At 39.6% G+C, this 26,392-nt stretch overlaps 1 protein-coding gene across 3 annotated transcripts in view; it reads right to left on the reverse strand.

Moving 5' to 3' along the window:
* The window catches only part of Ars2 (arsenic resistance protein 2), an 89,865-nt gene that overhangs the window by 26,886 nt on the left and 36,587 nt on the right, over window positions 1-26,392 (reverse strand). For 2 of the 3 annotated variants that reach the window (XM_053781817.2, XM_053781815.2), the window contains exons 11-15: window positions 24,059-24,199; window positions 22,456-22,641; window positions 18,718-18,894; window positions 18,078-18,321; window positions 17,761-17,933 (exon numbers count right to left, since the gene is read on the reverse strand). In XM_053781817.2, the coding sequence (XP_053637792.1) occupies window positions 17,761-17,933; window positions 18,078-18,321; window positions 18,718-18,894; window positions 22,456-22,641; window positions 24,059-24,199 (921 nt within the window). The remainder of the gene's footprint in view (window positions 1-17,760; window positions 17,934-18,077; window positions 18,322-18,717; window positions 18,895-22,455; window positions 22,642-24,058; window positions 24,200-26,392) is intronic. The other variant, XM_053781816.2, reaches the window with a different exon arrangement.

Consider the following 26,392-nt stretch of genomic DNA (forward strand, 5'->3'; position numbering starts at 1 on the left):
TACATTCAAAAGTGAAAAAAAAAATATGATCCACTTTACAGCAATTTTCGGTTTACAGTAGTAGACTGGACCCTAACCTGCTGTAAAAGCGGGACCCTCTTGTACTGGCAAACATTAACCTAGTCATTAGCCTTTGTAGAAGACTGAGGAAGGTTAAGCCCTTTCTGGCCAAGTGTAAAATAAAATGCCATTTTCAATACCTATAAAAGTCACTTCCTGCATTGTTTAGCACTAATTAAAATAAAGGTTGTAAAATAAAGGTTGGATGTGAAAAGTGGGTTATAGTAAGCGTATATGCACCTGGAGAACAGAGAAGTGTAGAGGAGAGAGAGAGATTTTGTGAAATGTTGAGTGAATGCGTGGGGAGATTTGAACCAAGTGCGAGAGTAATGGTGGCTGGGGATTTCAATGCTAAAGTGGGCAAAAATGTTGTGGAGAGAATAGTAGGTAAATTTGGGGTGCCAGGGGTAAATGAAAATGGAGAGCCTTTAATTGAGCTATGTGTAGAAAGAGGTTTGGTAATAAGTAATACATATTTTATGAACAAGAGGATAAATAAATATACAAGGTATGATATAGCACATCATGAAAGTAGGTTGTTAGATTATGTATTGGTGGATAAAAGGTTGATGGGTAGGCTCCAGGATGTATACGTTTATAGAGGGGCAACTGATATATCGGATCATTATTTAGTTGTAGCTACAGTTAGAGTAAGAGGTTTACCTGGAGAGAGTTCCTGGAGAGAGTTCCGGGGGTCAACGCCCCCGCGGCCCGGTCTGTGACCAGGCCTCCTGGTGGATCAGAGCCTGCTCAACCAGGCTGTTTCTGCTGGCTGCACGCAAACCAACGTACGAGCCACAGCCCGGCTGATCCGGAACTGACTTTAGGTGCTTGTCCAGTGCCAGCTTGAAGACTGCCAGGGGTCTGTTGGTAATCCCCCTTATGTGTGCTGGGAGGCAGTTGAACAGTCTCGGGCCCCTGACACTTATTGTATGGTCTCTTAACGTGCTAGTGACACCCCTGCTTTTCATTGGGGGGATGGTGCATCGTCTGCCAAGTCTTTTGCTTTCGTAGTGAGTGATTTTCGTGTGCAAGTTCGGTACTAGTCCCTCTAGGATTTTCCAGGTGTATATAATCATGGGAAAAGAGGAAAATGGCAACAACAAGCAAGAGAGAGGTGAAAGTGTATAAACTAAGGGAGGAGGAAGTTCGGGTGAGATCTAAGCAACTATTGGCAGAAAGGTGGGCTGGTGCAAAGTATGAGTAGTGGGGGGAGGGGGGGTTGAAAAGGGTTGGAATAGTTTTAAAAATGCAGTATTAGAATGTGGGGGCAGAAGTTTATGGTTATAGGTGGGTGGGTGCAGGAGGAGAGAGGAGTGATTGGTGGAATGAAGTAAAAGGTGTGATAAAAGAGAAAAAGTTAGCTTATGAGAGGTTTTCACAAAGCAGAAGTGTTATAAGAAGAGTAGAGTATATGGAGAGCAAAATAAAGGTGAAGAGAGTGATGAGAGAGTGCAAAAGGAGAGCAGATGATAGAGTGGGAGAGGCACTGTCAAGAAATTTTAATGAAAATAAGAAAATTTTTTGGAGTTAAACAAGTTAAGAAAGCCTAGAGAACGAATGGATTTATCAGTTAGAAACAGAGTAGGGGAGTTAGTAGATGAGGAGATGGAGGTTTTGGGTAGATGGCGAGAATATTTTGAGAAACTTTTATATGTCGACGAAGGAAGGGAAGCCATAATTTCATGCACTGGCCAAGGAGGTATACCATCTTTTACGAGTGAAGAAGAACAGGATGCGAGTGTGGGGGAGGTGCGTGTGGCATTACGTAGAATGAAAGGGGGTAAAGCAGCTGGAACTGACGGGATCATGACAGAAATGTTAAAAGCAGGGGGGGATATAGTGCTGGAGTGGTTGGTACTTTTGTTTAATAAATGTATGAAAGAGGGGACGGTACCTAGGGATTGGCAGAGAGCATGTATAGTCCCGTTATATAAAGGGAAGGGGAACAAAGGAGATTGTAAAAATTATATAGGAATATGTTTACTGAGTATACCAGGAAAAGTGTACGGTAGGGTTATAATTGAAAGAATTAGAGGTAAGACAGAATGTGGGATTGCGGATGAGCAAGGAGGCTTCAGAGTGAGTAGGGGATGTGTAGATCAAGTGTTTACATTGAAGCACATACAGTGGTCCCTCAATAATCGTCCGGCCTAAAAGTCGTCCATTTCGGAAATACAGTGGACCCCCGGTTAACGATATTTTTTCACTCCATAAGTATGTTCAGGTGCCAGTACTGACCGAATTTATTCCCATAAGGAATATTGTGAAGTAGATTATTCCTTTCAGACCCCCAAACATACACGTACAAACGCACTTACATAAATACACTTACATAATTGGTCGCATTTGGAGGTAATCGTTATGCGGGGGTCCACTGTAGTCCTGTTTTTTCGTCAAAATATTGGCTCGCAAATGGTCCGGTAACTCGCTAATAGTCCTAATATGTAGTCCTTCGTCCCGGATGCGTACTCACGCTCTGAGCCGCATCGGCCTTTCCTTCCCAGCCAGTGTGCCATTATTTACCAGTGAGTGACGGTCCCCTCACACGCTCCTACAAAATATTTCATAATATTCCATTGATTTTAGTGCTTGCAAGTGCTAAATAAGCTACCATGGCTCCAAATAAAGCTTCCAGTACCATCCCTTTGGTAAAGAATGTGAGAAACACATAATTTATGAAAAAGTTTGTAGAAAAATACAAAGATGGTGGTGGTAGAGTGGAAGCAGTTGTGATAGTGGTTGATGAACATAAGAAAGGAGGATCACTGCAGCAGGCCTGTTGGCCCATGCATGGCAGGTCCTTTACAATTCATCCCACTAACGAAACATTTTCCCAACCCAGTCCTCAATGCTACCCAAGAAATAAGCTCTGATAACTCTATCCACTCATTTGCAAGTCCCAAATGAGTGGACAGAGTTATCAGAGCTTATTTCTTGGGTAGCATTGAGGACTGGGTTGGGAAAATGTTTCGTTAGTGGGATGAATTGTAAAGGACCTGCCGAGCATGGGCCAGCAGGCCTGCTGCAGTGATCCTCCTTTCTTATGTTCAACCACTATCACAACTGCTTCCACTCTACCACCACCATCTTTGTATTTTTCTACAAACTTTTTCATAAATTATGTGTTTCTCACATTCTTTACCAAAGGGCTGGCACTAGAAGCTTTCTTTGGTGGTAGTGATGGTGGTAGAAGGTCGTAGTGATGGTGGTAGTGGGTTCCTTCTTTAGTGATTCAGTGATTCTACCAACTCCTCCAATGTTGTTGGAGTTATATAGGGCTACAAAAACCACCGCCGCCTCACCACCATTATGGACAGCTTACACTCAGTGGCCCTTATATACCCAACAACACAACACCTCTCGTGACATACGTAATGACTTATTTTATTCATTCTAGAGTATATTCCATGTTTCTATGTTATTAATATTGTTTATTATGTCATATTAGTTGAATTGTGATAGATAAATAAGCCATAGAGTTGATATTAGTGTCATATTCTCCAACAATAAACTTGCCATCCCTCCCTCACACACAAATAGCCAATAAGAACATAACAATGGAAGAACACTGCAGGTCTACAGGCCCATACAAGGCAGGTCCTTATCAAAATGACCTCCACCCAAAGCTACCCAAGAATTTACTCCCGTACCCAATGACACAAATCAAACTCAGCTCCTCCAACTCGTATATTTGTCCAATCTCTTCTTAAAGCTACCCAAGGTCCTAGCCTCGATCACCCTACTGGTAAGTGTGATGTTAAATAAGAACTTAAGAAAGTAGGAACACTGGAACAGGCCTGCTGGCCCATACTAGGCCAGTCCTTCACAAATCCAACCCACAAACAGAACAAATGCTACCCAAGCAATAAACTCAGGTGCAAGTCCGGCTCAAATCCAACCCCTTTCACTTGTGTATTTATCCAGCCTAAATTTGAAACTACCCAAGCCATAGCTTTTAGAACATTGGAAAGGAGGAACACTGCAATAAGCCTGTTGGCCCATACTAGGCTGGTCCTTCACAAATCCAACCCACTAACAGAACAAATGCTACCCAAGCAATAAGCTCAGGTGCAAGTCCGACTCAAATCCAACCCCTCTCACTCGTGTATTTATCCAACCTAAATTTGAAACTACCCAATGTTTTAGCTTCGATCACCGTACTAGGCAGACCATTCCACTCATCAACTACCCCTATTACCAATGTTCATTTATACATTTTATTAGTGCCCTAGTCCTTATGGAGGGAGATTCCCCTTCCAAATAACGTCTCTCCTCCTCCCTGTCTTCCATTCATCAACAACAGCCTTCAATAAAGGTAACTCTCATGTTGAATGTTCATTCTTTTGTGCATGTAAATCTATCTTTTAGGTAAAAAAAAATTTTTTTTGGGATACTTCTAGGTGTCTGGAACGAATTAATTGGATTTACATTAATTCTTATGGGGAAAATTGATTCGAAAATCGTCCATTTCGATAATAGTCCCACTTCCAGGAACGGATTATGGACGATTATTAAGGGACCACTGTATGTGAACAGTATTTACATAAGGTAGGGAAGTTTTTATTGCATTTATGGATTTAGAAAAGGCATATGATGATGATGTAGCACGTAATGAAAGTAGTTTGTTAGATTATGTATTGGTGGATAAAAGGTTGATGGGTAGGCTCCAGGATGTACATGTTTATAGAGGGGCAACTGATATATCGGATCATTATTTAGTTGTAGCTACAGTTAGAGTAAGAGGTAGATGGGAAAAGAGGAAGGTGGCAACAACAAGTAAGAGGGAGGTGAAAGTGTATAAACTAAGGGAGGAGGAAGTTCGGGCGAGATATAAGCGACTATTGGCAGAAAGGTGGGCTAGTGCAAAGATGAGTAGTGGGGGGGGGTTGAAGAGGGTTGGAATAGTTTTAAAAATGCAGTATTAGAATGTGGGGCAGAAGTTTGTGGTTATAGGAGAGTGGGGGCAGGAGGAAAGAGGAGTGATTGGTGGAATGATGAAGTAAAGGGTGTGATAAAAGAGAAAAAGGTAGCTTACGAGAGGTTTTTACAAAGCAGAAGTGTTATAAGAAGAGCAGTGTATATGGAGAGTAAAAGAAAGGTGAAGAGAGTGGTGAGAGAGTGCAAAAGGAGAGCAGATGAAAGAGTGGGAGAGGCACTGTCAAGAAATTTTAATGAAAATAAGAAAAAATTTTGGAGTGAGTTAAACAAGTTAAGAAAGCCTAGGGAAAGTATGGATTTGTCCATTAAAAACAGAGTAGGGGAGTTAGTAGATGGGGAGAGGGAGGTATTAGGTAGATGGCGAGAATATTTTGAGGAACTTTTAAATGTTGAGGAAGAAAGGGAGGCGGGAATTTCATGCACTGGTCAGGGAGGTATACCATCTTTTAGGAGTGAAGAAGAGCAGAATGTAAGTGTGGTGGAAGTACGTGAGGCATTACGTAGAATGAAAGGGGATAAAGCAGCTGGAACTGATGGGATCATGACAGAAATGTTAAAAGCAGGGGGGGATATAGTGTTGGAGTGGTTGGTACTTTTGTTTAATAAATGTATGAAAGAGGGGAAGGCACCTAGGGATTGGCAGAGAGCATGTATAGTCCCTTTATATAAAGGGAAAGGGGACAAAAGATATTGTAAAAATTATAGAGGAATAAGTTTACTGAGTATACCAGGAAAAGTATACGGTAGGGTTATAATTGAAAGAATTAAGAGGTAGATAGAATGTAGGATTGTGGATGAGCAGGGAGGCTTCAGAGTGGGTAGGGGATGTGTAGATCAAGTGTTTACATTGAAGCATATATGTGAACAGTATTTAGATAAAGGTAGGGAAGTTTTTATTACATTTATGGATTTAGAAAAGGCATATGATAGAGTGGATAGAGGAGCAATGTGGCAGATGTTGCAAGTATATGGAATAGGTGGTAAGTTACTAAATGCTGTAAAGAGCTTTTATGAGGATAATGAGGCTCAGGTAAGGGTATGTAGAAGAGAGGGAGAATACTTCCCTGTAAAAGTAGGTCTTAGACAGGGATGTGTAATGTCACCATGGTTGTTTAATATATTTATAGATGGGGTTGTAAAAGAAGTAAATGCTAGGGTGTTCGGGAGAGGGGTGGGATTAAATTATGGGGAATCAAATTCAAAATGGGAACTGACACAGTTACTTTTTGCTGATGATACTGTGCTTATGGGAGATTCTAAAGAAAAATTGCAAAGGTTAGTGGATGAGTTTGAGAATGTGTGTAAAGGTAGAAAGTTGAAAGTGAACATAGAAAAGAGTAAGGTGATGAGGGTATCAAATGATTTAGATAAAGAAAAATTGGATATCAAATTGGGGAGGAGTAGTATGGAAGAAGTGAATGTTTTCAGATACTTGGGAGTTGACATGTCGGCGGATGGGTTTATGAAGGATGAGGTTAATCATAGAATTGATAAGGGAAAAAAGGTGAGTGGTGCGTTGAGGTATATGTGGAGTCAAAAAACGTTATCTATGGAGGCAAAGAAGGGAATGTATGAAAGTAGAGTAGTACCAACACTCTTATATGGATGTGAAGCTTGGGTGGTAAATGCAGCAGCGAGGAGACGGTTGGAGGCAGTGGAGATATCCTGTCTAAGGGCAATGTGTGGTGTAAATATTATGCAGAAAATTCGGAGAGTGGAAATTAGAAGGTGTGGAGTTAATAAAAGCATTAGCCAGAGGGCAGAAGAGGGGTTGTTGAGGTGGTTTGGTCATTTAGAGAGAATGGATCAAAGTAGAATGACATGGAAAGCATATAAATCTATAGGGGAAGGAAGGAGGGGTAGGGGTCGTCCTCGAAAGGGTTGGAAAGAGGGGGTAAAGGAGGTTTTGTGGGCAAGGGGCTTGGACTTCCAGCAAGCGTGCATGAGCGTGTTAGATAGGAGTGAATGGAGACGAATGATACTTGGGACCTGACGATCTGTTGGAGTGTGAGCAGGGTAATATTTAGTGTGAAGGGATTCAAGGAAACTGGTTATTTTCATATAGTCGGACTTGAGTCCTGGAAATGGGAAGTACAATGCCTGCACTTTAAAGGAGGGGTTTGGGATATTGGCAGTTTGGAGGGATATGTTGTGTATCTATACGTACATGCTTCTAAACTGTTGTATTCTGAGCACATCTGCAAAAGCAGTGATAATGTGTGAGTGTGGTGAAAGTGTTGAATGATGATTAAAGTATTTTCTTTTTGGGGATTTTCTTTCTTTTTTGGGTCACCCTGCCTCGGTGGGAGATGGCCGACTTGTTGAAAAAAAAAAAAATATGATAGAGTGGATAGGGGAGCAATGTGGCAGATGTTGCAAGTATATGGAATAGGTGGCAAGTTACTAAATGCTGCAAAGAGTTTATATGAGGATAGTGAGGCTCAGGTTAGGGTGTGTAGAAGAGAGAGAGACTACTTCCCAGTAAAAGTAGGTCTTAGACAGGGATGTGTAACGTCACCATGGTTGTTTAATATATGTATAGATGGGATTGTAAAAGAAGTAAATGCTAGGGTGTTCGGGAGAGGGGTGGGATTAAATTATGGGGAATCAAATACAAAATGGGAACTGACACAGTTGCTTTTTGCTGATGATACTGTGCTTATGGGAGATTCTAAAGAAAAATTGCAAAGGTTAGTGGATGAGTTTGGGAGTGTGTGTGTAAAGGTAGAAACTTGAAAGTGAACATAGAAAAGAGTAAGGTGATGAGGGTATCAAATGATTTAGATAAAGAAAAATTGGATATCAAATTGGGGAGGAGGAGCATGGAAGAAGTGAGTGTTTTCAGATACTTGGGAGTTGACGTGTCGGCGGATGGATTTATGAAGGACAAGGTTAATCATAGAATTGATGAGGGAAAAAAGGTGAGTGGTGTGTTGAGGTATATGTGGAGACAAAAAACATTATCTATGGAGGCAAAGAAGGGAATGTATGAAAGTATAGTAGTACCAACACTCTTATATGGGTGTGAAGCTTGGGGTTGTGAATGCAGCAGCGAGGAGGCGGTAGGAGGCAGTGGAGATGTCCTGTCTAAGGGCAATGTGTGGTGTAAATATTATGCAGAAAATTCGGAGTGTGGAAATTAGGAGAAGGTGTGGAGTTAATAAAAGTATTAGTCAGAGGGCTGAAGAGGGGTTGTTGAGGTGGTTTGGTCATTTAGAGAGAATAGATCAAAGTAGAATGACATGGAGAGCATTTAAATCTGTAGGGGAAGGAAGGTGGGGTAAGGGAGGTTTCGTGGGTGAGGGGCTTGGACTTCCAGCAGGCGTGCATGAGCGTGTTCAATCGGAGTGAATGGAGACGAATGGTATTTGGGACCTGACGATCTGTTGGAGTGTGAGCAGGGTAATATTTAGTGAATGGATTCAGGGAAACCGGTAATTTTTATATAGCGAGACTTGAGTCCTGGAAATGGGAAGTATAATGCCTGCACTCTAAAGGAGGGGTTTCAGGATATTAGCAGTCTGGAGGGATATGTTGTGTATCTTCATACGTATATGCTTCTAAACTGTTGTGTTTGAGCACTTCTGCAAAAACAGTGATTATGTGTGAGTGAGGTGAAAGTGTTGAATGATGATGAAAGTATTTTCTTTTTGGGGATTTTCTTTCTTTTTGGGTCACCCTGTCTCGGTGGGAGACAGCCGATTTGTTAAAAAAAAAAAAAAATTAATTGCACAACATATATATAGGTAGTAGGTTGGTAGACAGCAACCACCCAGGGAAGTACTACCGTCCTGCCAGATGACTGTGAAACAGAAACCTGTAACTGTTTTGCATGATGGTAGGATTGCTGGTGTCTTTTTGTCTCATAAACACGCTAGATAACAGGGATATCTTGCTACTCCAACTTACACTTTGGTCACACTTCACAGACATGCACATGCATATATATATACATACATCTAGGTTTTTCTCCTTTTTCTACATAGCTCTTGTTCTTCTTTATTTCTTCTATTGTCCATGGGGAAGTGGAAAAGAATCTTTCCTCCGTAAGCCATGCGTGTCGTATGAGGCGACTAAAATGCCGGGAGCAATGGGCTAGTAACCCCTTCTTCTGTAGACATTTACTAAAAAAGAGAAGAAGAAAAACTTTATAAAACTGGGATGCTTGAATGTGCGTGGATGTAGTGCAGATGACAAGAAACAGATGATTGCTGATGTTATGAATGAAAAGAAGTTGGATGTCCTGGCCCTAAGCGAAACAAAGCTGAATGGGGTAGGGGAGTTTCGGTGGGGGGAAATAAATGGAATTAAATCTGGAGTATCTGAGAGAGTTAGAGCAAAGGAAGGGGTAGCAGTAATGTTGAATGATCAGTTATGGAAGGAGAAAAGAGAATATGAATGTGTAAATGCAAGAATTATGTGGATTAAAGTAAAGGTTGGATGCGAGAAGTGGGTCATAATAAGCGTGTATGCACCTGGAGAAGAGAGGAATGCAGAGGAGAGAGAGAGATTTTGGGAGATGTTAAGTGAATGTATAGGAGCCTTTGAACCAAGTGAGAGAGTAATTGTGGTAGGGGACCTGAATGCTAAAGTAGGAGAAACTTTTAAAGAGGGAGTGGTAGGTAAGTTTGGGGTGCCAAGTGTAAATGATAATGGGAGCCCTTTGATTGAACTTTGTATAGAAAGGGGTTTAGTTATAAGTAATACATATTTTAAGAAAAAGAGGATAAATAAGTATACAAGATATGATGTAGGGCGAAATGACAGTAGTTTGTTGGATTATGTATTGGTAGATAAAAGACTGTTGAGTAGACTTCAGGATGTACATGTTTATAGAGGGGCCACAGATATATCAGATCACTTTCTAGTTGTAGCTACACTGAGAGTAAAAGGTAGATGGGATACAAGGAGAATAGAAGCATCAGGGAAGAGAGAGGTGAAGGTTTATAAACTAAAAGAGGAGGCAGTTAGGGAAAGATATAAACAGCTATTGGAGGATAGATGGGCTAATGAGAGCATAGGCAATGGGGTCAAAGAGGTATGGGGTAGGTTTAAAAATGTAGTGTTAGAGTGTTCAGCAGAAGTTTGTGGTTACAGGAAAGTGGGTGCGGGAGGGAAGAGGAGCGATTGGTGGAATGATGATGTAAAGAGAGTAGTAAGGGAGAAAAAGTTAGCATAGGAGAAGTTTTTACAAAGTAGAAGTGATGCAAGGAGGGAAGAGTATATGGAGAAAAAGAGAGGTTAAGAGAGTGGTGAAGCAATGTAAAAAGAGAGTAAATGAGAGAGTGGGTGAGATGTTATCAACAAATTTTGTTGAAAATAAGAAAAAGTTTTGGAGTGAGATTAACAAGTTAAGGAAGCCTAGAGAACAAATGGATTTGTCAGTTAAAAATAGGAGAGGAGAGTTATTAAATGGAGAGTTAGAGGTATTGGGAAGATGGAGGGAATATTTTGAGGAATTGTTAAATGTTGATGAAGATAGGGAAGCTGTGATTTCGTGTATAAGGCAAGGAGGAATAACATCTTGTAGGAGTGAGGAAGAGCCAGTTGTGAGTGTGGGGGAAGCTCGTGAGGCAGTAGGTAAAATGAAAGGGGGTAAGGCAGCCGGGATTGATGGGATAAAGACAGAAATGTTAAAAGCAGGTGGGGATATAGTTTTGGAGTGGTTGGTGCAATTATTTAATAAATGTATGGAAGAGGGTAAGGTACCTAGGGATTGGCAGAGAGCATGCATAGTTCCTTTGTATAAAGGCAAAGGGGACAAAAGAGAGTGCAAAAATTATAGGGGGATAAGTCTGTTGAGTATACCCGGTAAAGTGTATGGTAGAGTTATTATTGAAAGAATTAAAAGTAAGACTGAGAATAGGATAGCAGATGAACAAGGAGGCTTTAGGAAAGGTAGGGGGTGTGTGGACCAGGTGTTTACAGTGAAACATATAAGCGAACAGTATTTAGATAAGGCTAAAGAGGTCTTTGTGGCATTCATGGATTTGGAAAAGGCGTATGACAGGGTGGATAGGGGGGCAATGTGGCAGATGTTGCAAGTGTATGGTGTAGGAGGTAGGTTACTGAAAGCAGTGAAGGGTTTTTACGAGGATAGTGAGGCTCAAGTTAGAGTATGTAGGAAAGAGGGAAATTATTTCCCAGTAAAAGTAGGCCTTAGACAAGGATGTGTGATGTCACCGTGGTTGTTTAATATATTTATAGATGGGGTTGTAAGAGAAGTAAATGCGAGGGTCTTGGCAAGAGGCGTGGAGTTAAAAGATAAAGAATCACACACAAAGTGGGAGTTGTCACAGCTGCTCTTTGCTGATGACACTGTGCAATGGGGAGATTCTGAAGAGAAGTTGCAGAGATTGGTGGATGAATTTGGTAGGGTGTGCAAAAGAAGAAAATTAAAGGTGAATACAGGAAAAAGTAAGGTTATAAGGATAACAAAAAGATTAGGTGATGAAAGATTGGATATCAGATTGGAGGGAGAGAGTATGTGACTTTGTCAATGGTCCAAGTCGGACTGAAACGTCGTCGTACGCTTCTCTCTTTTATGTGCGGGTTATTTGTGTATGGGTGATGAATGTTGCAGCGAGGAGAGGGCTGGAGGCAGTGGAGATGTCATGTCTGAAGGCAATGTGTGGTGTGAATATAATGCAGAGAATTCGTAGTTTGGAAGTTAGGAGGAGGTGCGGGATTACCAAAACTGTTGTCCAGAGGGCTGAGGAAGGGTTGTTGAGGTGGTTCGGACATGTAGAGAGAATGGAGCGAAACAGAATAACTTCAAGAGTGTATCAGTCTGTAGTGGAAGGAAGGCGGGGTAGGGGTCGGCCTAGGAAAGGTTGGAGGGAGGGGGTAAAGGAGGTTTTGTGTGCAAGGGGCTTGGACTTTAAGCAGGCGTGCGTGAGCGTGTTTGATAGGAGTGAATGGAGACGAATGGTTTTTAATACTTGACGTGCTGTTGGAGTGTGAGCAAAGTAACATTTATGAAGGGGTTCAGGGAAACCGGCAGGCCGGACTTGAGTCCTGGAGATGGGAAGTACAGTGCCTGCACTCTGAAGGAGGGGTGTTAATGTTGCAGTTTAAAAACTGTAGTGTAAAGCACCCTTCTGGCAAGACAGTGATGGAGTGAATGATGGTGAAAGTTTTTCTTTTTCGGGCCACCCTGCCTTGGTGGGAATCGGCCAGAGTGATAAAAAAAAAAAAAAATTTGTTTTGCTTACCAGCTGTTCCCAAACCAGAGTGAATTAAGAAATTGCATTTGCTATCAATTGCACTAACTGCCTTTCTTTAGGTGTATGGGCATAATGGGCCAATGCAAACTTACTGAACTGCAATCTCTCCACTATCAATAAGCTGGCACTGCCCTTCCAGGCCTGGTCACAGACCGGGCCGCGGGGGCGTTGACCCCCGGAACTCTCTCCAGGTAAACTCCAGGAATCCTTTTTATGGATATTATCATGCTAATACACCAACAGCACATCAAATCCCAAAATGTATTTATCCATACAAATTACAGTCAAACAAATCCACACCAGCTGGAAGGTCCAGCCCATCTCTCTCAAATATTTCACAATTTTTTTTTTTTTAAACAAGTCGGCCGTCTCCCACCGAGGCAGGGTGACCCAAAAAGAAAGAAAATCCCCAAAAGAAAATACTTTCATCATCATTCAACTCTTTCACCTCACTCACACATAATCACTGTTTTTGCAGAGGTGCTCAGAACACAACAGCTTAGAAGCATATACGTATAAAGATACACAACATATCCCTCCAAACTGTCAATATCCCGAACCTCTCCTTTAGAGTGCAGGCATTGTACTTCCCGTTTCCAGGACTCAAGTCCGGCTACATAAAAATAACTGGTTTCCCTGAATCCCTTCACTAAATATTACCCTGCTCACACTCCAACAGATCATCAGGTCCCAAATACCATTTGTCTCCATTCACTCCTATCGAACACGCTCAAGCACGCCAGCTGGAAGTCCAAGTCCCTCGTCCACAAAACCTCCCTTACCCCTTCCTTCCAACCTTTTCGAGGACAACCTCTACCCCGCCTTCCTTCCCCTACAGATTTAAATGCTCTCCATGTCATTCTACTTTGATCCATTCTCTCTAAATGACCAAACCACCTCAACAACCCCTCTTCAGCCCTCTGACTAATACTTTTATTAACTCCACACCTTCTCCTAATTTCCACACTCCGAATTTTCTGCATAATGTTTACACCACACATTGCCCTTAGACAGGACATCTCCACTGCCTCCAACCGCCTCCTCGCTGCTGCATTCACAACCCCAAGCTTCACAACCATATAAGTGTGTTGGTACTACTATACTTTCATACATTCCCTTCTTTGCCTCCACAGATAATGTTTTTTGTCTCCACATATACCTCAAAGCACCACTCACCTTTTTTCCCTCATCAATTCTATGATTAACCTCATCCTTCATAAATCCATCTGCCAACAAGTCAACTCCCAAGTATCTGAAAACATTCACTTCTTCCATAATCCTCCTCTCCAATTTGATATCCAATTTTTCTTTATCTAAATCATTTGATACCCTCATCACCTTACTCTTTTCTATGTTCACTTTCAACTTTCTACCTTAACGCCCACTCCCAAACTCGTACACTAACCTTTGCAATTTTTCTTTAGAATCTCCCATAAGCACAGTATCATCAGCAAAAAGCAACTGTCAATTTCACAAATCCAAAGAAATAATTGGAAATTTCAGATTTAAATGAGTCACAGGAATAGTAGCACATTATTTAGCCTAAGAATAGTAAATAATTAGAATGAGATGAACATTCACACAGTGGAAGCAAACTTCATACAGGGGATCAAAAATATACTGTACAGCAGGGCCCCGCTTTACGGCGTTTCACTTTACGGCGTTCCGCTAATACGGTCATTTCAAATTATGACCAAAACTCGCTATACAGCTCCCCCCACCTGACTTTCTAATACGGTCACCGCGCCCCACCTTGTTTGTTTACATTCTTCGTGAGCTCAGTAAGCACTCTCTCCGTTTTGTCTGGAAACTCCAAAATTTCAAATGTTTTTAAAAGTTATTTCATATTTTATATATACTCTGATAATTATACTTATGTATACCTGTACAGTGGACCCCCGCATACCGTACGCATCGCATACCGTTCAATCCGCATACCGCTCGCTTTTATCGCAAAAATTTTGCCTCGCATACCGCCCAAAAACCCGCTCACCGCTCTTCGTCCGAGATGCGTCCAATGTGCGCCCTTAGCCAGCCTCACATGTGCAGCCGGTGGCATTGTTTACCAGCCAGCCTCCGCGGTAACATCCAAGCATACAATCGGAACATTTCGTATTATTACAGTGTTTTTGGTGATTTTATGTGCAAAATAAGTGACCATGGGCCCCAAGAAAGCTTCTAGTGCCAACCCTACAGCAATAAGGGTGAGAATTACTATAGAGATGAAGAAAAAGATCATTGATAAGTATGAAAGTGGAGTGCGTGTCTCCGAGCTGGCCAGGTTGTATAATAAACCCCAATCAACCATCGCTACTATTGGTGGTACAGCTGCTGCTGCTGCACTGTCAGCTGCTGCTGTAGCCCCGTCAGCTGCTGCTGCTGCTGTACCACCGTCAGCTGCTGCTGCTGCTGCTGTAGTACCGTCTGCTGCTGCTGTAGTACCGTCTGCTGCTGCTGTAGCATCATCTGCTGCTGCTGTAACATCGTCTGCTGCTGCTGTAGCACTGTCAGCTGCTGCTGCTGTTGTACCACCGTCAGCTGCTGCTGCTGCTGCTGTAGTACCGTCTGCTGCTGCTGTAGTACCGTCTGCTGCTGCTGTAGCATCGTCTGCTGCTGCTGTAGCACTGTCAGCTGCTGCTGCTGCTGCTCTAGCACCGTTGTTGGTGTGGCTTATTGAGAATACCAAGAAACAATTAACCCCAGAGGATTTGCCACCCAGGATAACCCAAAAAAGTCAGTGTCATCGAAGACTAACTTATTTCCATTGGGGTCCTTAATCTTGTCTCCCAGGATGCAACCCACACCAGTCGACTAACACCCAGGTGAACAGGGAAAAATGCCTGGAACTAGTGCTCATATTGGTGAATTTAAAGCCAGCAAAGGTTGGTTTGAGAGATTTAAGAATCGTAGTGGCATACACAGTGTGATAAGGCCTGTTCTGGAAGAAAATGCCAAACAGGACCTACAGTACTCAGGAGGAAAAGGCACTCCCAGGACACAGTGTCTCATCAGTCATTGCTGCATCTTCAATAAAGGTAAGTGTCATTTATTCTTCATTTAGTAGAGTAGTACATGCACAATATATATTGTGCATGTACTACTCTACTATTGTGCATGTATCCTTCTCTTTGTGTGTAGGAAAATGTATATTTCATGTGGTAAAAATTTTTTTTTCATACTTTTGGGTGTCTTGCACGGATTAATTTGATTTCCATTATTTCTTATGGGGAAAATTCATTCGCATACCCATCATTTCGCATAACAATCAGCCCTCTTGCACGGATTAAAGTCGCTATGCGGGGGTCCACTGTACTTAAATAAACTTACATATTGTGCTGGCATGCAGGTACACATTAAAATCAGTAAGAGTGTCTTATGTCTCCAGACGTCATATTAGTAATGATAATAATAATCATCGAGTCTCATTTAAATGTCGTATATTACGTTAAATACACATTTTCATTAATCCATCTATGATATTTTTTCAAAATTATATAATAAACACGATACATAACATAAAAAGATGATAAATACACCCCACAATAGAATAAATAAACATAAATATGAGATGTGGTAGCAGACGACTTGCACAAGTGACGCCATATTAGAAATGCTAATAATAATAATAATAATAATCACCGAGTCTCGTTAAATGTTGTATATTACGTTAATATACACATTTTCATTAATCCATCCATGATATTTTTTTCAAAATTATATAATAAACACGATACATAACATAAAAAGATGATAAATACACCCTACAATAGAATAAATAAACATAAATATGAGATGTGGTAGCCAGATAACTTGTACAAGTGATGCCAAGAATAACATTTTCTCTAATCTAACATAAGAGAAAATGTGTTACTGGGGGTAACTATAGAAAATTATTCCTTTCGTATGTATGTAAGTTTATTCAGGTATACACAAATACAGTTACATAGATTATCATACATAACAACATATGTGTAGAGAACCTAGGATAACCCAAAAAAGTCAAGAGTGACTTATTTCCATTGCCTTCACTCAGAGCATCATTTCTTCTCAAAATGATGTTACATGAGAATGGGAGTGTTCTTCTTTATTTATTCTACCGTATCAATGTAGAGACAACCTGTACACAATGTAACTTGTACACAAACCAGACGTGTACACTTTGTTTACAAAACTTACCTTCGCCTGGTTTGTTTACATAACTCTGCGCCTGTCCTCTCTCATGCACTCATTCTTTCTCTCTCTCATTTATTCGTTTTATCTCATTTACTTAGTCCTGACCCTACATTAAGACTACAAATATTTTAAGGTAAGTAATGAGTGAACTGTATATACATTTTATCGCTCTGGGATGCTTAAATGTAATAGAATATTATGTGTAGGTGGGTTGGCCTGGTATGGTAGCCCAGCTGACTACCATACATACCACACTTGATTTTTTACAATAAATACTACTCATCTCACCCTATATTTTAAGGTAAGTAATGAGTGAACTGTATATACATTTTATCACTCTGAGATGCTTAAATATCATAGAATTGTATGTGTGGGTGGGGTGGCCTGGTATGGTAGCCTGGCTGACTACCATACATACCACACTTGATTTCTTACAATAAATACTACTTGTCTCACCCTAGATTAAGACTATAAATATTTTAGGGTAAGTAATGAGTGCACTATGTGTGTATTGTACTTTTTTATTGTTTTTTGATGCCTGGTTCTATTGCTAACTTAATATATGTTAGTGTAAACTTGTTATCTAGTGTTTGTATGCATTTGTAAGTGGAAAAAAAGGGTGTTCCACTTTACGGCGGTTTCCGCTTTACGGCGGTAGCCTGGAACCTAACCAGCCGTATAATTGGGGCCCTCCTGTATATGATATGGCTCAATCACAATGGTTGGCTGAAAAGTTTAATTTGCTGGATCAAGAGCAGTTGCAACTATATTAAGCATCCCACAATTACAGCATTTCAAGCCAGGAGCAAAAGATGTTTTTACTGTATTTCCCATAGTTATAGTTTTCCGTAATTCTGAATTTCCTATGAGATTAAAGCGAATGATGTCCCTATCTCCAATAAATAAACTATTTTTTAAACAATTTTCAATAATTGAAGACAAAGTCATATAAAGCAACGCTTTTAAGAATAAATGCAAAAAAAGGGTGAATCTCCATTGAAAGATGGACATCCACTCATCTTTTTCTAGGTATCTGTGGAGATTCAGATCACTGCAGGGTTTTTTACTCAAGCAACCTGTCTGAAAGCTGGACTTCCTGGTGACTGCCCAACTATCTAGCCTATTGACTATAGCAAACACCAAGTAGCATAATACTAAATAGGGATGGGACAATACCAAATTTTTTCCCGATACCAATAATCAATTTTAGGCTGACACCAATACCAAAAAATTAACTGATACCCACCAAAACTGGTACCATCAAAATTGGCCAATATCCACTGATAGTGATACTTTGGCACACCTTAATACTAAGCTATACTATACGAAACATACTACACAGTATATGATGTACACTTACCTCTTTTTTGACTTCCTTGACCTTTTCAGCATGTTTAATGAGAATGTGTTTATGCACATACTCAGCTCCCTTGAACTTCTTTCCACAGAGTGGACACTGCCATTTGTCTTTGGCCACTTCCTGGGTATTGGACTGAACAAACTTCTCAACCTCTTCCTCTGCTTCTTTTAAACCTAAAATATAAAGGAAAAAATTGAGTGGAGAAAAGTGGCTTTTTGGTAAAACATTCTGCTGAAATATGAGTACTGTGCATGCATTTTTATGACATCTACTGTACACTATCTAGTCTGAAATACATTTCCAAGTTAAAGACTTGCCTAGTTTTTTGGACTCTTCCTCACTCAGTTTAGTAAGGGGCTGAAGGAAAGAGCCTATTTTGTTCTCAAAGGCTCGACAATAGTCCTGTACCTCCTGTGGGGTTACTTTGCTAGATGGAGGTATGCCACGTGCATGCATTATACCACATCGGTTTGGCATTTCATCTTCATTAGGGTATTCAGAATGATTGTAATAGTCAACGGAATGAACAATACGAAGGTAGAGCAACAACCTGTCAAGGACCTGCAAAAAGAATGAGACATGAAAGAACTACAGTATATTATAAACACAAAAAAACAATAAGAAAAAATGTCAATTTAAGAAACAGGGGAGAATTACCAACAAAATGTTGGGTAAATGGACACAGATGCAACAAATTTAACATTTTGCTGTAGCAACGTTTCAATCTCCAAGAGCACTGTCAAGCCTAACAGTTTGACAAAGCTCCCAGAGAGAGAAACGTTGCCACAATAAAATGTCACATTAGTTGCAACTGTGTCCATTCACCTAACAACGTAAGAAACAGAATGAACAACATTTGAATAACAAATATATGAAAGGATAATGATGCAAGAACAATCTGATGACTATGCTACAATACTGACAACTGTTCATAAAATACACTCGAATTATACTTACTGCAATTAGACTAGGATCACGCTCTATTGCTTCCCCTTCAGGTTTTTCTTCAGTGTTGTTTGCAGCAGCATTATTAGCTCCAAGAAGCTCTTCTTCCTCTGCACTTGCTTCTTCAATCAAATAATCTGTTATATTGCGCAGCACTGGGTTTGACGAAGACGTAAGACTCAGCAACTGCTTTGAGAGAAAAAGAAAAAAAAAATGTCTACCTGCATTTTTTATCCCATGCCCAACCTGGGAACCCTCCTTTCTTGAGGAAATAGCCTTTTACAAAACCTTTCTTCACCATTTGTAACTTAATTCAGGCATTAAAAGGTAACACTAAGTACATCACCAAACAACCCATCCTCCTAAGTAATGTCAGTACAGTATTTCACTAACTGAAGAATATCGGATGAGTGGTGTTTACACTTAAATGAAAATGTGATTTGACAACATATTGTACAGTCTGCCCACAGAGTCCCCATTGTTTGTGCTTGCAAAAAATTTGATTGCCTCATGTACAGTATCTGTATTATTGCATTTATTAACATTGGGGCATGTTACAACCACTTAATTTTTGCTAAACAATGACAATCTAACCTAACCTACCATTGATGAGTGTCAAGATTTTTTGTACTTCCAGAGCCCAGCCTTGTGCCTGGCTTGTCTGGTGCCTGCCTGATCAACCAGGCTGTTACTGCTGGTGGCCTGCTGGCCCACATCCATGACAGCCTGGCTCAAAATAATATGTAAGAAACTGACTCTGGCTTTAGGATGGGCAGTAACAACCTAGATTTATTTGGTGATGAACTGTGGTCTAATAACAGATTATACAATATTTTATAATGCTATATTATCTGTTATGTACACCTACTTTGTGGAAAGTTCCATGGACTAGTAATGGAACAGCAACCTGCAGTCAACCTCTTAAATACAGCAGCAATGTATCCTGTATCCACTTTTCACCCAGTTATCCTTTCGTGTTAATCACAAGTTCATGACTAACAGACACCTTTGTTTTTAAGGGAAAAAATCACCATCACACATCCAATGGAAAAATCTCTATAATTCCCATTTAAGTAATGCTTGAATAAAACATCCTCAGTAACTAACTGCACTAAAAGATCCCTGCTTCATCAAAGGATCACTGAGTAACATTTACAGGGAAAGTAGGTCCTGGTTCTTAAATACCCAACAATTGCAAACAAATGATTGTATGTCCTCATTCTGATAAGGAAATAATCATGTCATTTACATAGTTAATGTACCCAAGTTCGATGCACAACAAACCTTCAAAGCTTTCAAGGAGTGAATAGAAAATCATTACTGTGACAGGTGCCAGTATACTGTAACCTATATATAGTAATTTTATAAGACATAGAATAAACTTTTTAAGTCTTAATATAATTTATAATTAAACCTTTGATATACCTCTGAAAGATTTCAAGAGTTTTCCTACTCCCATAGTCTGACCCTAGCAAAGGCCTATCTGGTGCATTAGTTGAAAAATAGAGAAAAATGTTGATTTTTAGAGTGAAAATAGATTCAAAATAGAGAATAAGTGTTAAGGTTAGAATACAGTGTTTGCTTTAAGACTCGTTTTTAAATAAGAATCTACTGAAAATAAGTGTAAAAATAGATACATTATCAACTTCTGGGTGCATATTAGGGTAGTATTTTATGACTGATGGGTAGTACGGAAAGCATACTAGCAAAAAGCTAGAAATTAGGTCAGTGTCAATACTGGAATTAACTTTAACCCTTTCAGGGTCCAAGGCCCAAATCTGGAGTCACGCACCAGTGTCCAAGAATTTTCAAAAAAAAAATTTGTTATTTTTTCTTATGAAATCGTAGAGAATCTTTTTGTGAAGGTAATAAAACAAAAAGTACGAAATTTGGTGGAAAATTGACGAAATTATGCTCTCGCGAATTTTGATGTGTCAGCGATATTTACGAATCGGCGATTTTGCCGACTTTGACTCCCATTTTAGGCCAATTACATTATTCCAATCAACCAAATTCTTAGCTATTTCACTAGTATTACTTCTATTCTATCGATTGAGCACAAGAAATCGCCAAGTCAACTGTTTCAACTACAAAATAAAGTGATCGGAAATTGTTAATTTGTCCAATTTAACACAAAGTTCAAAATATTCCAATTTCAAAATAGGGTCCAGAATGAACAATGTAGGCATTCCTGGCACTAAACTAACATTTCCTCTGTTCATTAGTTATGTTTTGAGGCTTTACAAATAAATTCCATTTTGATTTTTTATTCACATAATGAATTTTTATTCTCACCAAAAAATAGAAGATTTACTGTTATGCAATACTGTAATAATTGTATAAATATCATCACCATATTTGTGAATGTATATTAGACCCACCAGCTGACGTGTATTAGACGTGTGAGGTCGTTTGTTTACTCTTGAATATCGGCAAAAATTTAACATTTCTGCTACTTTGAGCTCAGTTTCAAGCCATTTCCAGTGCTAAAACCAATCAAAATCATCTCTATTTCTGTAATATGTCTTCCATTCTATCAAATGAGACCAAGAAATCGCAAATACAACTATAAAAAACATACGAAAAAACACTGCAAAGTTGCTGTTTTAATCGAAAAATCATGATTTCATTTTTTTTCTCTCATTATACACAGTGTGCTGCAGGATCTGTTTTATGTGGTGCACACATACCACATAGATGTATTCTCTCATATCTAGGCCCAAATGTACCACTCACAGTTTATCAGAGTGAGCTGAGCTCATGACGTAGATCTACGGTTTGGACCCTGAACGTAAAGCCGTAGATCTACGGGACGGACCCTGAAAGGGTTAAGCGGGCCTAAAACTGGGGAATATCACTGTTGTATAAAGTGCTCCTACTTCCAACTTTGTGCCTGTGCAACTGCATTTTTGGTTACCATTACCATAACAAAATGATTCTCAACCATTTTAGTAGTCTTTTTTTTTTTTTTTTTTTTTTCAAAAAATGTGAATGCAAAATATATTTTCAATTTTTGGATTGTAGGTGAGGCCTTACCTGCCCTCAGGAATATCAGCAAAAATCAAATATTTCTGCAACTCTGAGGTCGATATCAAGCTACTTATGGTCCTGGAACCAACAAATATCATTTCTATTTCTGTAAAATGCCTTTCATTCTATCAAACGATACCAAGAAAGTCAATAAAACATAAAAACTTCCCTAGAAATTCCCTCAAAGTCACTATTTTAAACCAAACATAAGGTCCGTCTTGCTCTTCCTATCATGCACTGCATCAGCCAGGATTTTTATTATACTGTACACACTCAACACACAGACCCATTCTCTTTTATCTAGGCCCAAATTTACCAATCACAAGTTTAAATGAGCTGAGCTCATGACAGATCTACATGATGGAGTATGGTTTCGGTAACAGTTCTATGTGACATGCAGTTAAAGGGTTAAAGTTTGCACAGCTGGCACTGGTCAAGACAACCCAGGCAAGCAAGAGGAAAAGAATATTTAGCTGGGCAAAAACTGGCTACAGTCCATTATTGGTGTAAGTAGTAGTTTACTGATACTCTGATATTCCTATAACAGTTCATGGTATCTGAATACCGCCCACAAATATATTTTTTAGGACAAGCATTATTAACCTGATATATTGCATATATTTTAAGACAAAGAATATCAAAAAGTTCTTTAATTAATTCATGATATTATAGAAGTATACAAAATACAATGCAACTATCTCCATCTCAGCAACCACATACTGGATTATCTTGATTGTCACTGCTATCCATCCAGAGACTCCATCGAGAGTCTAAATTCTGAATAATCTTGGCAGACAACTTGATGTCGGCACGAACTACAGAACGATGAGAAGTGATTCCATTTACAGTGCGAATGCGACGGCTCAGATCCCGATTGACTATGGCGCCCAGTTCACAATCCCGCAACTGTGGGTTAAGAAAATATAAAATGAGCTTAAAATTTATAAAAGATTAATTGTTGGATATTATTGGTATTAAAATATGTCAAACAGCAAGCCCTTTACAAAAGTGCAAATGCTAAACATGGACAAGCGTATTTTGACACCCTTGTCAATTTTACTCCAACCTTAACTATATAAAATCCATAGCAAAAGAGTGTAATTTCTACAGATTCTCTTCCTCTGACACTTCAGCCTCTTTTAAACTCAATGTTTTTAATTCAAGTGTTTTTCATAATTGTCATTTTTTTAACTAGATACTTTCAAGTTTACTTCATACATTATCTTTTTCAGCATCAGCAACACATATATTTGCTTACATTTTACTTTATTTTTATTTTTTTTTAACATGTCAGCCATTTCCCACTGAGGCAGGGTAACCCAAAAAGAAAAACTCAAAAAGAAAGAAAAAACTTCCATCATCATTCAACACTTTTGCCATCACTCATAATCAGTCTTTGCAGAGGCACTCAGATACAACAGCTTAGACGTCCCTCCAAACTGTCAATATCCCAAACCCCTCCTTTAAAGTGAAGGCATTGTACTTCCCACCTCCGACTTAAGTCCAGCTAACCGTTTTCCCTGATTCCCTTCACAAAATATTACCCTGCTCACACTCCAATAGCTCATCAGGTCCCAAAAACCATTCATCTCCATTCACTCCTATCTAACATGCTTACACATGCCTGCTGCATGTCCAGGCCCCTTGCACACAAAACCTCCTTTACTCCCTCCTTCCATTCTTTTCTAGGATGTCCCCTACCCCTCCTCCCTTCCACTACCAATTCATACACCCTCCAAGTCATTCTGTTTTGCTAGACCCTCTCTAAATGTCCAAAACACCACAATATCCCCTCTTCAGAAAGAAAATCAGACATGGGTGTAGGAAATCCAAAATCCTATTTTAAACGATATGTTACAGTTGTTTTCAATTAAAGTGTGTGTGAAGTAAGAAGAATATGGACATTACTATTATGGTCATGGGGGAAGAGTGGGGTTAACACAAACCTATAAGGGTCATACAGCACACTGGTCAACAGAAGGCATTCAGATTCAATCAAAGAAAGGGGAGTACAGTTCCAATTCCTTAGATCAAGAGCCCATCATCAGCATCAAGGAACCTCCATGGAGGGTAAATAATATGAACCTAACCATAAGGGATGTTAATACGTATCATGTAAGTGCTGAAGCAATGTATGAGTCTTCCGTATTTCATGAAAAATATGAATGATTTAAATTTGCAAAATACAGTACTACACAACTTAGGAAAACTATTATAAAAATTTCAACAATTTTACTTGAAAATATTCAACTATTAGATATTTCATTAAATATTAAGTAAATAATATTATGAATGATATTAATACTATTCACAAAATACTCACCCTGATATTGTTTAGATTCCAGCATATATCCTTGATATTGACGTGTCTCTTAAAAGTAACCCAGCCACGTCTAAACCACCGGCGTTCTGGCTGGGGATCAGCAATGGCAGCTCGTAAAAATCCATTGTATCGCCGACACATCTGTTAGAAAAAAACAACTTTTTTTAGGTTACAATATTACCTACTTATTCATTAATAAATGTACAGTGCCTGGGACTCTGCAGGAGGGACCAGGCCCACAAGTATCTTTATCTTCTCCTTTATAGAGAGAACAGGTCAGGCTTTGTGTGGCATTCCCAATAGTCTAAATGTTTTATTAGTAATACAAAGGGATATTGGCAGTTTGGAGGGATATGTTGTGTATTTTTATACGTATATGCTTCTAAACTGTTGTATTCTGAGCACCTATGCAAAAGCAGTGATAATGTGTGAGTGTGGTGAAAGTGTTGAATGATGATGAAAGTATTTTCTTTTTGGGGATTTTCTTTCTTTTTTGGGTCACCCTGCCTCGGTGGGAGACGGCCGACTTGTTGAAAAAAAAAAAAAAAATATGATAGAGTGGATAGGGGAGCAATGTGGCAGATGTTGCAAGTATATGGAATAGGTGGCAAGTTACTAAATGCTGCAAAGAGTTTTTATGAGGATAGTGAGGCTCAGGTTAGGGTGTGTAGAAGAGAGAGAGACTACTTCCCAGTAAAGCAGGTCTTAGACAGGGATGTGTAATTTCACCATGGTTGTTTAATATATGTATAGATGGGATTGTAAAAGAAGTAAATGCTAGGGTGTTCAGGAGAGGGGTGGGATTAAATTATGGGGAATCAAATACAAAATGGGAACTGACAGTTGCTTTTTGCTGATGATACTGTGCTTATGGGAGATTCTAAAGAAAAATTGCAAAGATTAGTGGATGAGTTTGGAAGTATGTGTGTAAAGGTAGAAACTTGAAAGTGAACATAGAAAAGAGTAAGGTGATGAGGGTATCAAATGATTTAGATAAAGAAAAATTGGATATCAAATTGGGGAGGAGTGATAATGTGTGAGTGTGGTGAAAGTGTTGAATGATGATGAAAGTATTTTCTTTTTGGGGATTTTCTTTCTTTTTTGGGTCACCCTGCCTCGGTGGGAGACGGCCGACTTGTTGGGGGGGGGGAAAAAAAAAAAAAGGGAATATCTCCATGGGGAAGTGGAACAGAATTCTTCCTCCGTAAGCCATGCGTGTCATAAGAGGCAACTAAAATGCTGGGGGCAAGGGGCTAGTAACCCCTTCTCTTGTATAAATTACTAAATTTAAAGAGAGAAACTTTTGTTTTTCTTTTTGGGCCACCCTGCCTTGGTGGGATACGGCCGGTTTGTTGGGGAGAAAAAAAAAGGGGGGGGGGATATACAGTGCCAACAAAAGAAATCGAACTGACACTGCAGATGACATCAACAAATTTTGATTTTTGTTACTTTCTCATCTCGTCCACTAGACAGCACATGTATTCACCTTCATGCGGTTGCAAGGGTTAAGTCTTAACTCCAGGCTCAGCCTCTTTAACTTGCCAAATTCATGATCTCCTAGCCTCATGGTCCCTATCCTACCTATTCTTAACCCTTTGAGGGTCGACAGGCCTCTCCGAGACTCGTTCTCAAGGTCGGCCAAATTTAAAAAAAATAATAATTTTTTTCTTATGAAAAGATAGAGAATCTTTTCCCGATCATAATGACACCAAAAATACGAAATTTGATGGAAAACTTACGGAATTATGCTCTCACGAAGTTAGCGGTCTTGGCGATGTTTACGCATCGGCGATTTTGCTCACTTTGAGCCCCATTTTCGGCCAATTCCACTGTACTAGTCGACAAAAAACATGAATATTTCGCTAGAACTCCATTTTTTCTATCAAATGAGTGCAAGAAACCACCCATTTACCAATTTCAACTATCCAGTACAGTGGTCAGAATTTAGCAATTTTGCCAATTTCACACAAATTTCAAAAGATGCCGATTTCCGAATAGGGTCCAGAATAAACAAGAAAGACATTCCTGGCACTAAAATGACATTTCCTCTGTTCATTAGTCACGTATCAAGGCCCCTCTTACATTCTTTTGCTTTCCACTTCGAATTTTTATTCTCACAAAAAACAGAAGATTTACTGTTATGCAGACTACTGCATTAGTGTAAAAAATGGTATAAATAATATTGGCGCACTTGCAAAAGAATATTAGACTCACCAGTTGATGTGTATTGGACGCTTGGCATGATTTGTTTACGTTTGAACTTTGGTAAAAATCGAACATTTCTGCTACTTTGAGCTCAATTTCAAAGTATTTTCATTGTAAAACCAGTCAAAA

The sequence above is a fragment of the Cherax quadricarinatus genome, chromosome 30, assembly GCF_038502225.1.
Source record: "Cherax quadricarinatus isolate ZL_2023a chromosome 30, ASM3850222v1, whole genome shotgun sequence".
Taxonomy (NCBI): domain Eukaryota; kingdom Metazoa; phylum Arthropoda; class Malacostraca; order Decapoda; family Parastacidae; genus Cherax; species Cherax quadricarinatus.